At 41.4% G+C, this 17,554-nt stretch overlaps 1 protein-coding gene across 6 annotated transcripts in view; it reads right to left on the bottom strand.

Annotated features, from left to right (window-relative positions):
- Positions 1 to 4,376: 4,376 nt before the first annotated feature.
- The window catches only part of cdc42bpab (CDC42 binding protein kinase alpha (DMPK-like) b), a 101,677-nt gene continuing 88,499 nt past the window's right edge, over positions 4,377 to 17,554 (bottom strand). For 4 of the 6 annotated variants that reach the window (XM_083789795.1, XM_083789800.1, XM_083789796.1 and 1 more), the window contains 6 exons: positions 17,315 to 17,399; positions 16,382 to 16,505; positions 15,555 to 15,672; positions 14,899 to 15,016; positions 14,334 to 14,491; positions 4,377 to 8,728 (listed from right to left, as the gene is read on the bottom strand). In XM_083789795.1, the coding sequence (XP_083645921.1) occupies positions 8,597 to 8,728; positions 14,334 to 14,491; positions 14,899 to 15,016; positions 15,555 to 15,672; positions 16,382 to 16,505; positions 17,315 to 17,399 (735 nt within the window). In that variant the 3' untranslated portion in view covers positions 4,377 to 8,596. Of the gene's footprint in view, positions 8,729 to 12,758; positions 13,042 to 14,333; positions 14,492 to 14,898; positions 15,017 to 15,554; positions 15,673 to 16,381; positions 16,506 to 17,314; positions 17,400 to 17,554 lie in introns of those variants that run through there. The other 2 variants (XM_083789797.1, XM_083789798.1) reach the window with 1 other exon arrangement.

Here is a 17,554-nt window from a genome sequence, read left to right as displayed (position 1 = left end):
GGATTAAAAAAAAAAAAAAAAAAAATCAAAAAAACAATGGGCTATAATCCATCGTTTTTTTTTTCTTTTTCATTTCTTTCAAATCCTCAAAAATGATGAAAAACGGTATGCCGTACGGTATGGGCTGCCCATGGTCAAAAATGGTTATAGCCCATCGTTTTTTGATTTTTTTTTAAACCTCGTTTTTCATCATTTTTGACCATGGGCTATGGCCCATACCGTACGGCATACTATAGCACGCCGTTTTTCATCATTTTTGAGGATTAAAAAAAAAAAAAAAAAAAAAAAAACATGGGTTATAGCCCATCGTTTTTTGATTTTTTTTTAAACCTCGTTTTTCATCATTTTTGAACATGGGAGCCCATACCGTACGGCATACTATAGCACGCCGTTTTTCATCATTTTTGAGGATTTGAAAAAAACATGGGTTATAGCCCATCGTTTTTTGAATTTTTGAAAAAAAATTAACCTCGTTTTTCATCATTTTTGAAACATGGGCTATAGCCCATACCGTACGGCATACTATAGCACGCAGTTTTTCATCATTTTTGAGGATTTGAAAAAAATGAAAAAAAAAAAAAAAACAGGAGTTATAGCCCATCGTTTTTTGAATTTTTGATTAATTTTTTTAACCTCGTTTTTCATCATTTTTGAACATGGGCTATAGCCCATACCGTACGGCATACTATAGCACGCCGTTTTTCATCATTTTTGAGGATTTGAAAAAAATGAAAAAAACAAAAACAAACATGGGTTATAGCCCATCGTTTTTTTTAAATTTGAAAAAAAAAATTAACCTAGTTTTTCATCATTTTTGAACATGGGCTATAGCCCATACCGTATGGCATACTATAGCACGCCGTTTTTCATCATTTTTGAGGATTGGAAAAAAAAGAAAAAAAAATACATGGGTTATAGCCCATGGTTTTGTGAATTTTTGATTTTTTTTTAACCTAGTTTTTCATCATTTTCGACCATGGGCTATGGCCCATACCGTACGGCATACTATAGCACGCCGTTTTTCATCATTTTTGAGGATTAAAAAAAAAAAAAAAAAAACATGGGTTATAGCCCATCGTTTTTAGATTTTTTTTAAAACCTCGTTTTTTGATTTTTTTAACATGGGAGCCCATACCGTACGGCATACTATAGCACGCCGTTTTTCATCATTTTTGAGGATTTGAAAAAAATGAAACAAAAAAAAACATGGGTTATAGCCCATCGTTTTTTGAATTTTTGAAAAAAAAATTACCTCGTTTTTCATCATTTTTGAAACATGGGCTATAGCCCATACCGTACGGCATACTATAGCACGCAGTTTTTCATCATTTTTGAGGATTTGAAAAAAATGAAAAAAACAAAAACAAACATGGGTTATAGCCTATCGTTTTTTGAATTTTAGATTTTTTTTTAACCTAGTTTTTCATCATTTTTGAACATGGGCCCGTACGGCATACTATAGCACGCCGTTTTTCATCATTTTTGAGGATTTGAAAAAAAAGAAGAAGGTTATAGCCCATCGTTTTTTGAATAAAAAAAAAATATTAACCTCGTTTTTCATCATTTTTTACCATGGGCTATAGCCGGCTATTAGACGTGCGTCTAAAAATGGGATAAAAATCGTCTAAAAATAGAAGTAGGCTAGAATGGGGTTGGTAGGTTTAAGTATGTAGGACTAGTAGCATGCCAAAGTTTGTGCTATTGCCATTGAGAATGCATTGGGCGTTTAAGTTAAATAACTCAGAAACTACAAAACATTTCAAAGTAAAAAGTTCCAGCATGTGTCTCCACAGTAAGCGGAATAATAAAAAGTGTGAATGGAGTTTCTAGGTGAAAGTGATTTTTTGACGTGCCAAAATCTGCCATTGAGCACCATTATAAAAGTCTCAAATTTGAAAGCACTATATTTCTAAAACTATGACACATTTCAAAGATTCCTTTTCAGGCAAACATGTCCACCGTAAGATTAACCTAAGTAGGCTAGAATGGGGTTTCTAGGTGTAAATATGTAGGACTAGTAGCATGCCAAAGTTATACATTTCTCATATTTGGTTTTGGACGGTAGGCTCTATGCATGTATGCATGTCGTTTTTCGTGATTTTGGAGGATTTGAAAAACAGATGGAACATTTTGAAAAAACGACATGCTATAGTCCATGGTTTTCGGACGGCATACTATAGTATGCCATATTTTCATGATTTTGGGACACTATGTCAGAGACAGGACTTGAACCTGCGGCCTCCTGAATCCCAGGCAGGCTCTGTACCCAGTGAGCCACTGTGCATGCTGTTCTCAAAAGGCCGAATAGATAATGACAGAAGAGCCAGAGACTTGTTTCCCTTGTGGTTCATAAACATTCAAACGTCTAGAGATAAACAACAGCAAAAGAAACAATAGACAAATCTCCTGTTATTTTATTTTTTGTATTTTATTTTTGTATCAATGTTGTTACTCAAAGGAAAGACTGCATTGTGGCAGGTAGCAAGTAGTTCAGTGACTTAGCACGCTGGTAGTAGCATGCCAAAGTTTGTGCTATTGCCATTGAGAATGCATTGGGTGTTAAATAACTCAGAAACTTCAAAACATTTAAAAGTAAAAAGTTCCAGCATGTGTCTCCACAGTAAGCTGAAATTTACAAAGTGTGAATGGAGTTTCTAGGTGAAAGAGATTTTTTGACGTGCCACTATCTGCCATTATATACATTTCTCAAATTTGAAAGCACTATATTTCTAAAACTATGAAACATTTCAAAGATTCCTTTTCAGGCAAACATGTCCAGATGAACCTAAATATGTTTGAATTGGGTTTCTAGGTGTAAGTATGTCGCATGCCAAAGTTTGTGCTGTCATTGAGAATGCATTCGGCGAACTACAAAACATTTCAAAGTAAAAAGTTCCAGCATGTGTGTCCACAGTAAGATGAATTATAAAAAGAGTGAATGGAGTTCAAGTGATTTTTGTGCCAGAATCTGCCTCAAATTTGAAAAATGAAAAAACGTCATACTATCGGCTATATGTGTATGTACTGTATGTCGTTTTTCAAGATTTTGGGGGATTTAAAAAAAATGATGAAAATCATGAAAAAACAACATTTCGGAAGACATACAATATGTTGTTTTTCATGATTTTTGAGGATTTAAAAAAGAATATGAAAATCATGACTATAGTTCATGGTTTCAGATGACATACTATCGTATGTCGAACATTTAAGTTTGAATGGGGTTTCTAGGTGTAAGTATATGTACGACTAGTAGCATGCCAAAGCTATTGCCATTGAGGATGCATTGGGAGTTTAAGTTAAACTAGAAAAGCAGTTCCTGCAGAAACTGCGTGGGCTCGCTGAAAACAACACACGTTCCGCACCCCCACTAGGGAGCGCAGTGCCCGGTGTCGAGTCAGTCGGCCCAACGGTTGTCCAGAACCGTCACAAAAGGCCTCTAGGCCTGGGCTAGGAACAGGGCCCCTGCCCAGGCTCCATTTATGGAGCTGGCCTTTTCTGACATCACAACACTCCATATTTAGGCATGCCTGACACAGAACTCCATATAGGAATAATGGGACACAGAGAGACAGATACATGCAGGCCGGGCATCGCAGTCTAGTTTACTTAAAGACCTTTTAAGCTCAAAGCCAACTCGGCTCCTGACAAATAATGACGATAAACAAAAGCATTTTGCACATTAATCAACATGTCAGTTTTCACATCCACGTATGGGCCCGAGTTAGCCAGAAGCTAATTTACAGTAAACCAAGAAAATCCTGAAAAATTACATAACGGTATGTTGTTTTTCATGATTTTCATCATGTCAAAATGATGTTTTTTATTTATTTTTAATAACACTTTCAGGAAAGTATATATGTGTGTTTTGGTCTGGATTTCTCCTTTTCTTCCCCCGTCAGGTGAAATACGGGGCATACGGGGAAGCATGTCAGTCCGCTGCCCTCCCCAGGTTGGAGGAAGTGTAGCCCAGGATTACATTAAATAATTGACATTGAGTTCATCAGGGCTCTATACTGGTGACTTTTCTGTTTTCACTCTACATTAAAGTATCTTCACTGAAAACCGATCTAAATTAATAGTTGCAACGCTTGCAATTCTGCCATTTTCTGCAATAGTTTTATTGCAGAATATATATGGGGTTTCATTGGTCAATTATGTGGAAACATGGTAAAAATGTCAGTGTTCATTTAAAGCTTAGGAGTGTGGAAATGTAACTAACCAGGGGTCCATTTGGCTACATTTATATACTCTCAAGAGATACAGTACAGAAGTGTTTGCCATTGAATTAGACATTTAGACATGATAAATTAGACATTTAGACATTTAAACTTTTAAAGTTAAGTTTTCTGACAACAACGACACAAAAGACACTGAGCTCCATTTGTAACAGCCCTCCGCTTTATTGAAATACATGGGAGTCAGGTTAATATAATGAGTTGTCCACATAAGCGTGGCAGCCAGTTCCATACATTATTTTTTGTTGACCTTACACCTTAAATATTTTTTGTGCAAAAAAGAATCTACATCCCCTGTAGTGGGTTATCCTCAGTGAAACGCCCAAACCGTTCAAAAATGAGCCAGTCCAAGTAAAACAACAAACCGAAAAACAAAAAATGATTACATCTATAACATGCAAAACTGTACAAATTATTACAAAGCAATCCTAAAAAAAAAGAAGTGTAATATGATATGAAAGCGCAAAATAATATTGACGGTAGTTTAGATAAGACCTCACTGAAATGCAAAGGCGTTTGATTTGTCGTAATGTTTTTCCTTTCCTTTTTTTTCCTTACATTTTCTTGTGGCACCAGCCTGCAACTCGGGTCAAACCACCTCTCACCTTCACCCCGACACTAGTTCATATTGGATTTCATAAAACACCCGTCTTTTATACTGTCTCAAACCCTGGTCAACATCTACAACACTACAGCTAAATGTATCTCCGCTTCCCTCCTCATCCCCTCTCCTCGCCAAGCCACAACACGCTCATTTTAAATCATCATTACGATGAATAAGTTCATTGGTTTTAGACGTTTCCTGAGTTTGTTTCCTCTCTCCTAAAGGTGGGATTTCATTTTTCCATTACAGTATAAAACACTTAGCCAAGCAAAACAACATGGCCAAGGTATTTCTCATCCTCACTTAATACACTCGACAGATGGAAGTCCAGCCAGCAGGTGTGGAAAAATGAGTTTACAAGCTTAAAAAAATAAAACCATTCATAAGTGTGATTGTGTTAGGAATAAAACCAGCTTTGCAACTATGAATGGAATATATCAATATATATCTCTATATATCAATATAAAACTATATATAAACACTTGGAATGGGGCATCATGGGGCAACATAGGTTGCCATTCAGCAGGGGAATAACACTGCAGTGCAGCTTTTGGAAAGTTGTCATTATTTGGCATTTGGAATGAAACCCAAATTCCTTTCAAATCTGTTTCCCTTTCAAATGTCAGAAAACATCTGCCAGGTCTCCGAAAACCTCGAACCAGAATGTACCGTCTTAAATTAAGCAGGGAACAAACGGGAGGTTGGTACATTTTTGATCTCCAACACAGACAGAAAGAGAGGGTCCCTTTGTTTCAGCAGCACGAATCAACAACATACATCAAAATTATCTGCCAAAATACAAATACTCTTGTAGTGGTCATGTCAATTACCAAGTGCAGCAGTGATTTTGACACATCTAATGTGGAGCAGGCTCTTTCTCGCAACAACTGGAAACTCAAACGTGACATGTTCAGAATTCACTTGCCCCTACAAATGTTGAAAGCACGTTAAGAGCCCAATACCCCGGTGTGGTACCTCAATGCTATTTTACTTTCAAAACGACAGTGTTGACTGCCAAAAAGAACGGATTCTCAAATTTAAAAACAACCTTTGGCAGTCGACACCGTCTTACAACTCTAAAGCAGCCTTTACTTGAAGTGCATCATCAGGCAGAGGCATATCATATAGCTACATTCCCACTATTGCCTATTATCACCTCTGAACATTGCAGACATTGCCACATGTATTAGAGCTCATGATAAATATGAACTCTTAAAGCCACAACATACTATAGTGTAGCATACCATAAAAACATCTTATATGGTAATGCCTTAATGAGGCATTCTTCAACACATCTGCTACTGATGTGTGTGTGTGTGTGTGTGTGTGTGTGTGTGAGAGCCTGTGATGATACTGAAAAGATGAGGCACCTTGAGGAACTGCCGTATCAATGTTAATGCAGACTTGTTTCACTGCCGTATAAGAAGCCCTTCAAAACAGAAAGCCCACGATGTACAGATGCAATGATTAGCATTGAGGTCACTGGATCTCTGGACAGAATTTCACACAGTGCTGCCTGCATCAGCACGAGGGAGCAAGAAAGAAAAAGAGGTCTACGAACCATGACCGAAACCAAAGTGCTGATCTTTTTGTAGCTTCACCGTTTTCAGCTTTGTACATTTAGTGTCATGTTTTTATATCCTAGTGCTGACTGAAGACCGGAGTCAATACCTCTTAAAACTGTAGTGTCTTTTTTTCAGGAAATTCTTTAAAATATGCTAAGGCTGTCAGAAAGAAATTATAAAGTATGAAGACCAATCAAGTTTCTTTTCTTAATATATATTTTTGGTTACAAAACAAGTACTCTCTCCAAAGTCTCGTCCACGTCGGAGGGACTGACCTAGTGGCTTTCTGAGATCCGGAGAACCACAGGGGAATTCAGGACACACACGTGAGCATTGATGGCGATATACAAAAGTCTCACAGGACCCCCATCCTCCCCACCTGGAAGTCAGGGGAGGGAGCAAGGCATTCACTGCATAAACACACTACTTGTGAACGTATATGTGTGTGTGTGTGTGTACAATACGCGTCCGTGTGTGCAGCATATTGTGTACTGTACACGTGTAATTGGATCTGCGTGAAAGCACGATTGCTTTTAGATAAAAGCACGTTCACTCTACGCCGCCATTGGGCAGTATAGCGTTCACCAATATATGAGTTTCTTCACTCAAACACAAACCAAAGCGGGATAGAAGGGGGGGAAGAATGATAACACCCGACAATGCGTGTCATACATATACAATAATAATAATATAATAATAAAAAAGACAAATCTAAAAGCAATCTGTAAAAAGGAAAACAGGAAAGTGGTTTAAAATGGCTTTTGTGTGAATACAACCCAAAAAACAAAAAAACAAAATCACTCTCATAACAAAAAGAAACAAATTTAAAGGAACGAGGACTTGTTTTTCCGTCTCTCATGTATTTTCTCTATAGTATTTTCCTTACCATATATTACTCTCTACTCTGAACTTATGTACATTATTGTGATGGAACTGGGGTGTCGTAGATAGGTTTGTCTGGTTGTACAGTGGTGAATTGTGTTGTTTCTTTGTTTTCTTTTTTGCAAAAATGAAAAGGTCTACGCCACATGGAGAAATGGTGCCAGAATGTTGGACGATGATGTCATTACGCTGGCCCAATTAGGAGAGAGTAGCATAAAAGAAGCCATGATGTCATCATATTGAATGTTCCCTCAGCTTCTATGTGCATCTAAGTGGAAGATTCCCAAGCGACCAGTAGCCAGCAGGGTCAGCTAAAGTTATAAACAACCCTGCCCCTCACGTTTGCTCATTATTGCTGCCTATAGCTTTTTGCTGATGGTAAACAAATTGTAAAGCCACTGCACTCTTTCATGATCAAAGAAAAAGGAAAATTTACATATTGTCTCCATTTTTTTGTGTCACAAATTCAATTTCCGCAGCTTCGACGTCTCCGACTAACATCCAAAAAAGAAAGCGGCACACGGAAGCAAAGGTGTTGTGGAATAAAAGTCCACTCTCTCACGCAGGGCCACAAAGCGCCTCCCCTTTCCTTGTCTGAGATTGATAAATAAATTAAAACATTGTCCCCTAAAACCCAAAGGGTCCTATGTACAAATACAAAGCATTTTCGTTTAGTAATAATCCTCTTCTTTTTCGTTTTGTAGCATCTTGAGGTTTGGAGGGTCTCTTGAGTGTGTCAAATCATGGGAAATCATGGGGGCCTGTGATCAAAGTACTATCAACGAAGCTCAGCGTTTTGCTTAACGTGGCTATTAGCAAATGAGCCCATCGAGTTGGGCAGCTGTTTGTACTAAGATTCATTTGTGTACTCTACGCCACTTTCTAATAGACACTTTGCGCGCGTGCACACACACACACACACACACACACACACATGGACACGCTCTCTCTCAAGCATACCAACACACACCGCTCGCAAACACAGCCTGCACCCCAAGATTTGCCTGTAATTCTCAGACATGACAGTGTCTTTTCCCTGTGCTCAGCCTCGTCTGGGAGCTGAGGTGGGCCAAATAGGACAAAAAGTTGGTTGGGCAAAAAAGCTTCAACTGAGACAAAACAGCATTTCTGAAAGGGACCAGTGGACAGTATGGGTGCAGTTCTCTGGGCAGTGGGAGGGGTTTGTCTTCTTTTTAGATAACATACGATAGGCTGAGCCCTAGGGGAAAAGGGGTTGGGGCTCAGGAGGGCAGAGTGGATGGGGATTGGAGTCCTGTGCTGTCAGTCTGTTAGTGAAGTGTGGCGGGGGCTCATGTGTCCCAGGTCATGCGGTCTGTGCTCTCCAGTGAGAGGGACTTGGTCTTGTGGGGGGAGGCCGGGCTAGGCGGGCTGCTGAAGGTGGAGCTGTTGGAGGCCGTGGAGTGGCGCGGAGAGTCCGAGTCCTGGAGGAGAGGACAGGAGAGAGGAGAGGACAGGGAATGACATGACAGGACAGGAGAGAATGGTGTTGAAACAGAGAAGGATGACAAGAGAGGGGTTTGTAGAAATGGAGAGGGATGTAAAATCAGTAGGCAAGAGAGAGAGAGAGAGAGAGAGAGAGAGAGAGAGGGCGGAAATAGCAGTGGGCAGATAGGATGCGGTGGAGATTAAGGATGATAAAGATGATGAAGAGAGGGATAGGGATGGACAGAGGACAAAGGTTGGGCACATCAAGAGAGGGGGCGGAGGAGATGGAGAGAGAAATGGAGGGGGGGGGGGGGTTGATGGAGGAAACGAGAGTAAAACCGGAAGAGATGAACGGATAAAGTGATGTATAAACAGATGGGGAAGAAAATAGGGAGGGAGAATAAAAAAAGATAATTAGGTCAGTTAATATGCAACACTGATCCATAAGGTGCATTACTAAGTTTAGGAAACTAGGGTAGAATGTATTTGGCAAAGGTTATCACATCCAATGACACACTACGAGTACAATACACATAATGTGAATTGTATGTGTGTATTACACATGGCACTTTCGAGATTAATCTTATCTTATTTGTACTAACAAACAACTCAGTTGGGCTCGCCTGGTCATCGCAAATCTCAAAGAGCTCTGTGCTATGCGCTGTATGTGTGTGTGTGGGTTTCTCCTTTCAACCAGAGTCAACAGTTGCTGCCATTCCTCATCACAGTATTTGACTGGCAGCTTGTGTATTGCAGCTTGTGTATTGCACTGTGCCCCGACAGTTCTGCCACATTCTACATCAGTCAATTGAGCAGCTCGATTGAGCAGAACTGATTTGAAGAAGGAAAAACAAACACAGAGCAGGGGTGGTAAAAATGAGATGGCGTGGGTTGGGGGTGAGAGGTAAGGTTAATATGCACAGCAAAACAAGGCTTAACCTCTCGTCTCACCCCTCAACTTCTGGCTAAACTGGCACAAAGCATTACTGGACAATCATGGACTGCTATGTAAGCTACGCCAATTATGTAAAGTATGCCAAGTTTGCATGCCTACATATGCCTTTTTTTCCAGTTCAGTGACGTTATACCATTTGCTTTATCCCATAGATCAGATTCATACGAGGTTTCCACTGGACACACACTGGTCTGATTAACCCATTCTGACCTGAGATCAGATTCTAGAAATGTCAGTCGCTCTTCGATTTTTCAAAAATAGCAGACCTACAAGCTCGTATCGCGACACTCGGTGGCGCGATATGAGCTTGTAGATCTGCTATTTTTAAATAGCTAAAGCACGACATGATGCCGACACCAAAATGGGTGCCCGTTCAGAATGGGTTAAGTATGTATGTGTCTCTTTACAGTTCAGTGATGCTTCCTTCCACTAGATCAGGGTTTGTGTAATTATCTCATCTTCATAGACTGCATTACCCTAATTACATTTGGCTTCAGGGTCCAGATGGAATGAGAGGTACTCTGTGTCTCGGGTACATTCATAGAATCAAATCAAACTAATTAACCAATCTCTTTTTATAATCTTAACTTTGATCGTTCAAAATCCTTAACTCAGATTCTATTGTATTATTTTAAGGGGTGGCTTGTTGTTGTGCAGCTCAGACACATTCCTGGGGACACAATGATATAAATACCATTCTTTCGAATAAACACTTTAAAAAGAAGATTGACATTTTTAATGATATAGTTGGCACTTTTAACATTATGGGGGGGAAATTTTCATAGTTTCCACTGTGGCTAGTGCAGCATATACATTTAATAGTCTCTCAAGCCAGACAACTATTCTACAATCTGTGAATGCTTTATAAAGTCTTTAAACTACTCTAGCTTCTGAAAGCCAAGAAAAGCAGCCGTGGTCCATTTGTCAAATATTAGAAACATATCTTCAAAAGATATTTTTAAAATGTCAATTTCCGCTAGGCTTACATAGTGTCGACTGATTGTATTGACAGTAGGACAAAATGGAAGTGGGGCGGGAGGCGGTCATCCACTGTAGTTGCTTAGCACTTTCAGCACGTCTGTTGCACAGACTGTATGACCTGAGACTAGTTTTTAATTTGAACCCATTAAGACTGGGAAAGCATCCGTTTCAATTAGCGATTTCTTTTTAACTCAAATCTTTGCTTCTGGGCATCCCTGGCGCAGCATATTTTGAGATGAGGGTTCATGGCCAAATAGATATAATTTTGGGGGTCCTTGTCCTTGACATGAAAAATGTTTGAGCACCACTTTTCAGAAAACTGTTTTAGAAGGATTTAGGTTTTAGAAGACATTTTGTAGAATGAAAATCATTTAATGGGTTGTCCAACTGTTCCATTTCTAGTGGGATATGTCTTCACCACAACTTTGTCAAGTGCCTGTGGGTGATCATTCCACAATCTACCAAGAAATACAATTCAAAATGTCACAACGTCCCTTTAACAATCAATCGAGAGAGTGGACATGCATTTGAAGCAGGGTTAAGTCTCAGTTCTATTGGGAGCAGAACCCATCCAAACCATCACGTGGCAGTACATTTACTCCTAATAATATCTTATGGTCTGATTTCAATGGATACAGTAAACCTAGACTACGCAATGCACTTGTCATGTAAGCTGGCTGATTTTACAACATGAGGGAAAATACAGTGTGGCAGCTAACCTCTCACAGAACAGACCATAAAGTGCATCCAGTATATGGGCATTTACCTATAGGGTTAATATAGATGGGTGATTTTCCCACCAAAAGATATGCGCTTAGGTGGCATACCCATTTTCTGAAACACACATGCATTTCTGGTTCAAATCTGCTGCTGAGCCAATCAAACAAACTGTTTGAAACTGAACCGGAACACCTTCTGGAAACCAGAGACTACAGTTACAGTATCCTAGCCTATTAGTTCCAATTGCAATTTGTATGGAATACCTATAGATACCTTGACCTAAGATAAACTGAATACCACCAACCTATATTATTGCCTTAAGAAGTCAACTGTAACATGGTGACCAAGTCTTTTCCCTCAGCATTGTCTAATCGAACACTTTGGTTACATTAGTGTAGTGTCAAGAGGGGGTGTAAGTGATATTTCTTGGTTAAAATAAGGGGTAATGTGTTGTCCAGCAACAGAGAGAGACTGAAGAACAACAGAGAGAGACCCCAGTGACTGAAGAAACACAGTAGCACTGATTGCTATCAGAATATAGAGTTCTAATCTTTTATTTTTCCGCCCACAAAAAACAATGTATAAATATATATATTTTGCTTTTTACAAAAAAAACATTTCACTTACATCCCTTTTAACACTGACAATTTTACTGTCCACAAATCATTGAACTGAATAAGGGAAATGCACAAGAATTCTCCCCAAACCATGTAACGGTGCCACAGCGCCATCTAGTGTACACTTTCCAATGGATCCCACCAATAATGCAGGAGATATTATTTGGTGACATTTCATGGATAACGGCGCAAACAACGTCACTTCATACCAAGGAGGAGAATCCTGTGCAGAAGCAACTATTTCATTAGCAATAGATCCATAGCCTTAATGTCCTATTGTAGATGTGCTCAGAATTGACATGAACAGCATTTTGTTTTCATGGTTCAGGAACATGAGCAGGCCACCAGGGGGCAGTATGGAAGCAGACATGCTGGGGGCAGTGGGTAAACAAAGTACAAGTAGGTAGAATGGCTGAGTGGCAGCGTGGCACCATTCATTCCAACGGCCGTAACACAAACCCAAGCCAATGAGGCGAGACGGGCTGGGTGACACAGACAGGCCATGTCTGGGTGACACAGACAGGCCATGTCTGGGCCACAGAGATGGAGAGCGACCCATGGTCCAGGCTCCCATGGAGGTCAGGCTGGTGACAAGTAGCCATTTGATGCCGCTTACAAATGGCAAATGGCATAATTTGAAATGATGTGGGAAGTGAGGCGTGGGGGAGGGGTGGGGCGTGGCGGGGTGGGGTGGTGCCGGCTGGCGTCAAAATTCGCAAACTGTGATCGCGTGGGTGCGTTTATCTGCGTGTGTGTGTTAAGTGTTTTAAACATACATCATGCTGCTCTAGGAGTGTCTGCATGTGAATATGTGTGCCATTGATGATATGCTGCACCTGTGAGTGACGCCTGCTGTGTGCGCGCGCACATGTTCAAAGCGCACAGTCGGTGCTCCCACCAGAAGGCTGGTGAGGTGGTTCAGTCAGTGCGAGGCTGTTTGCGATGGTTGTTTTGACATTACCTTCATCTTACTAAGCAGGGTCCTTAATGCCCTTTTCAGATCGGGGGTCTTCTCCGATGGTGAAACCGCCTGCCACTGCAGAGGAGAAGTCAAGACTCAACGCCCAGCCCACAGACAACATGCCGGGGTGGGAGAGGGCATGGCAGGGCGAGGCGAGGCGAGGTGGAGGAGGGCAGAGGGCTGGGTGGAGGGGTGGGCGATAAATGGGGCAAAATGGGGCGCAATGGAGAAACCAGGGGCCAGGCATGGCAGGGCTAAGGGGATGCTGGGGGGGAGCCACAGGAGAAATGGAGGGCAATTCCAGAAGCCAGTTGAGGATGTGTGGGTGGACCACCAACACCACCCTAAAGGTCCCAGGTGTTTTCATTCGGCTATTAAATATACTCCACAACCTTAGATTATATACTGGAAACTATTATTATTATTATTATTAGGTGGCAATGTAGCTAGACAATATTACAAAGTTATAGAAAATTAACTAAGACATGGGGCAAACAAAAAACGAACTAAAATTATAAATTGTCTTTTATAAAACTTTAATTGTTGTGTGTTACCGTCACCACCGACCAAATGGTAGGGTCTAATCATTATATTGTATTAATTCGCACAGTTAAGAAAAACTTGTTATGAAAAGTAGGACGATTACACTGGTCCAGTGCATGCAAAACCTTCTGTGATTTAAGGCAATAGCTACCCATCTAAACTCCTTGGCTCTGCTTCCCAAAGGCTCGGAAAACAGGCCCACTGCCGGGATGAAGGCAAAGATCTTAGCTGGCCGAGCTATGTAGCGCTGCTATTGAGATGTGACATCACAGGGAGGCTAACCAATCAGTGAGAGGGGTTGGGATGAGGTGAGAGGCCTGCACGCAGGGGTTAGGATGTACACAGTATGTGGCAGATGGGACACAAGGCAACAATCTGATACGTCTCTGTCAATGACCTGACAGGCTAATGCACAAAGTCTACATGGCTAGGAAACCTGTTACTAAGCAGCAAAAGCATTTTAGGGAATCATCGGGCCAATCTACAGTGGTTGTTGGGAAGATGAGGATCATTTGCAGCCGGACAGACTATCAACTCAACTCAAATAGTGAAAAAAACACACAAAAAACCCAGCCATCATATGCTATTAGCACTTCTACTGCAGTACTATATTGTATAAACTATCGTAGAGATCAATGGAACACATTATTACTTTCAGGGGTTTGGTTCATACTAGGGCTATCTCGTGCCATTGTGTGCACCCCATTTGTACATAGAATAACACTATTCGACACTATGATACACAATTCCTGCTGGAGGCAGCTATTCATAAAGGGTTAATGCAATCTCGGTACAGGAAAGGGATTCACATAATAATCACTCACCTCTCTGTCGAACTGGGAGAGGGGCGCGTCGCCACAATCCATGCCCCCTCCGGAGGACAACGAGCTCTCGGAGGGAGAGGTCATTGTCTGGCGCTTGGACCCGTAGCTCCCCCCCGACAGCTCCCTGCGCAACGCACTGCCGTTCTGGGAAGACGAACCTGGAGACAGAGAGAGAGAGACAGACAGACAGACAGACAGACAGAGAAGTTACCAGGAAGAAGGGAAAACGGAAGGAGATATGGAGAGTAAGAATGGCAATGTATGTCTTTGAATGTGATGCTGTACTTTGTGTTTTTTAGAACACAAAGTACAGCATCTACGGTAATTTAACTAGCCTCTAACTCACTGTAACTGGTTATCCAATGAGAAATGGGTTCAAAGAAATACCCCACATATTTTCTTCTAGACACTGTGGTCAGCACTCGGTAGGTTATTTCCCCCACAGTGCACAGTTATGTTGCTTCATATTATGTTGGCTCCATATGATTAAATTAAGTTCATGGCACTGAAGTGACTTTAACTGAACTCTACTGAGGAAGGCTTTGTGGTGAAATAAAATACTTACGTATGCCCAGTCCACTACTGGCGCTCATGGACCGGCCTGGTTCACCCCGGTTCTTGGTGATGGAGGGGATGCTGACTGAACCGCTGAAGCCTGCGCGGCTCTCCTGAACACGTACGTTCTGGATTAGATGCATTCAGAAGGGCACACGTACACACAGTGCAGTGCAGGGAAGAGGAGTGGAGAGTGAGGGGAGAGGATTATGAGGGTTTGTCGCCACACTCCAAGTGAAATATGAAGTGGGTGGGTACGTGCAGTGTAAACGGACAAATAGGAATCATCGAAAGAACACAATGCAATATTGGACCTTGAGAAAGATCTGTGAATGGATGGAGGAAAATAAAATGTACACCAGTCACATTGGGTAAAATAAATCGGGGTGGAAATTGAAGTAGCCGTCTTTCTGTGTGGATTCCATTGTCTGCATGCACCAACTCACAGGGCAAGCAGACATACTGTACCTTCACTCACACACACACACACAGCGTGCATTTAAGCCCAGTCGTATAACATGGTCAGTTCTATGGGAATTGTTTGTTGTGGGAATTATGTGTGTGCTTTGCACCACTCTCCTACAATGTACATTGAGTGAGTGTGTGTGTGTGTGTGTGTGTGTGTGTGTGTGTGTGTGTGTGTGTGAGAGAGAGCAGTTCTCCTACCATTGGCAGGTCTTTGAGGATCTGGATGCCATCTCCTGGTCCCATGTGGGCCACATGGTTAAAGTTGGTGGGGTTGGAAATCAGCTTGTTCCTCATTTCTGGGTCACGCAGCATCTCTCTGAAATGAACACACACACACACGTTTTATACTTTGCAGTACAATGGTGTCGTGTGACAATAATAGCCAATTTACAAGCTCATAACGTGTTGCATCAGAAGACGTTGCGACCTTGTAGATCAACTATTTTCGCAATATAGTCACAACTACAATGACATGCCCAAAATAGGGCTGCCAGGTTGAAAGTGGGGAAGCACTCGTGCAGAGTCCTGCATAGATGCTCATAGAAAAGTGTGAGTATACAGCCACAATACACAACACACACAGACAGGCACGCACGCACACAGGGCCTGGTGCACCAGTGCATAGCAGAGAGAGGGAGACTGAAGGAACGGCTGAAGGAACATGATAACAGTGGCTCAGGAGGTGGAGCGGCCGTTGTGGAATCCAAAGGTTCCAGACTCCTCCTGGCTACCGTGTCGAAGTGTCCTTGAGCAAGGCACTGAAGCCCTAACTGCTCCCGATGAGCAGGTTGGTGCATTGCATGGTTTCCTCCGCCATCGGTGTGTCAATGGGTGAATGTGAAATACATACACTTTGGAGAAAAGCACTATAAGTGCATTGAAGTGCCTGCAGATGGTGGTGGAAACATTTAAAAAACACAAATCTTGTATGGGGAGTCGCGCGGCCGAATACTATTCATATTAATTCGGGGGCCCTGGACATGAAAGGTTTGAGAAGCACAGCTGCAGTAGAGTGGGTCGCCCACCTCCTCTGCTGGAGTCGCTCTTCCTCTGGCACCCTGAAGGAGAAGCGTCTCTTGTTGTTCATGCTGCGCACCATCTGCTTCCTGCTGTTGTCAGACGTCTCCGGCACAACCAGCTCGTCGCCCTCTGGAAAGTTAGCATAGCGGGACAGAAAGTGTGCATAAATTACACAACCCGATTGTTGCATTCAACATGTTGATCTGTGACCCTACTGTCATTTGTTTTTATGTTACATTATTATTTATCTACCATTTCTTATTCGGTTTTTTTATTTCATCTATTGTTGCCTCATTCTATTGTGTATAGTTAACTCTTTTGACCTGTTTATATGCTTCAACGTGAATGTGTGTACTTTTAACTAAGTATGCACCCCCTTTTTATTTATTGCTAATGGTACAAGATACCAGGGTTGTGGCTCTTTCGGAGCGGGAACTCTGTGGCGTTGGAGGGGTAAATTTGTTTGTTTGTTTGTTTGTATGTATGTATGTTTTTTTCTTTCTATTTGACTGATTTGAAAATGTTAACATGTTTATCTGTGACACAGATTCTCGTCTAACTAAGCAAAATACGTTTACTGGAGAGATTTCTTTCAGCTCAGACACCCTGAGGAAAGCCAAATTGTATGGTCGAAACATTGCTGCACCCGTCCTGTGATGTACTGACACATCTTGCTACAGTCAAATAGTGTTGTTTCCTTCATTTTAAACTGTTACATATCCTGTCCTGCAACAGCACAACTGGGTGTGCACAACATTCTTTGTTGAACCAGTTATCTTGTGTAATTACAGGCATTTCAATTCTTCAAAGTAAATGTTACTGAAAATGATGCACCTTGTAGTTGAGAGTCTGGAGAGACTTTGTGAGAGAAATATGTATGTGTATTAACCATTTTAAGCATTTCTCCTTCATTAGAGAATGTGGGGGAAAGTTCTTACCAGCCATCTTGTTTCTAAAATAAATGAGTCGGACAGTCTCCAGCCCTAGCAGGTTCAGAGAGCCATCGATGTTCAGAGGCCGCACCTACCGGGGAGGAAAGACATGTCAAAAACATTATCTTATACACTGTATTTGCCTTTGAGGAATTCACACTCTAAATCTTATCCCTGTATCTTGTCTCTGAACAATATTTACTAGGCAGGGTTAACTAGGTCATGAGTAGTTTATTGTGGCAGAGC

Source organism: Protomyctophum parallelum (assembly GCF_964188405.1).
Source record: "Protomyctophum parallelum genome assembly, chromosome: 19".
In the NCBI taxonomy this organism is placed as follows: domain Eukaryota; kingdom Metazoa; phylum Chordata; class Actinopteri; order Myctophiformes; family Myctophidae; genus Protomyctophum; species Protomyctophum parallelum.
The sequence above is the reverse complement of the archived record's forward strand: the minus strand, read 5'-3'. Positions and strand labels throughout refer to the sequence as shown.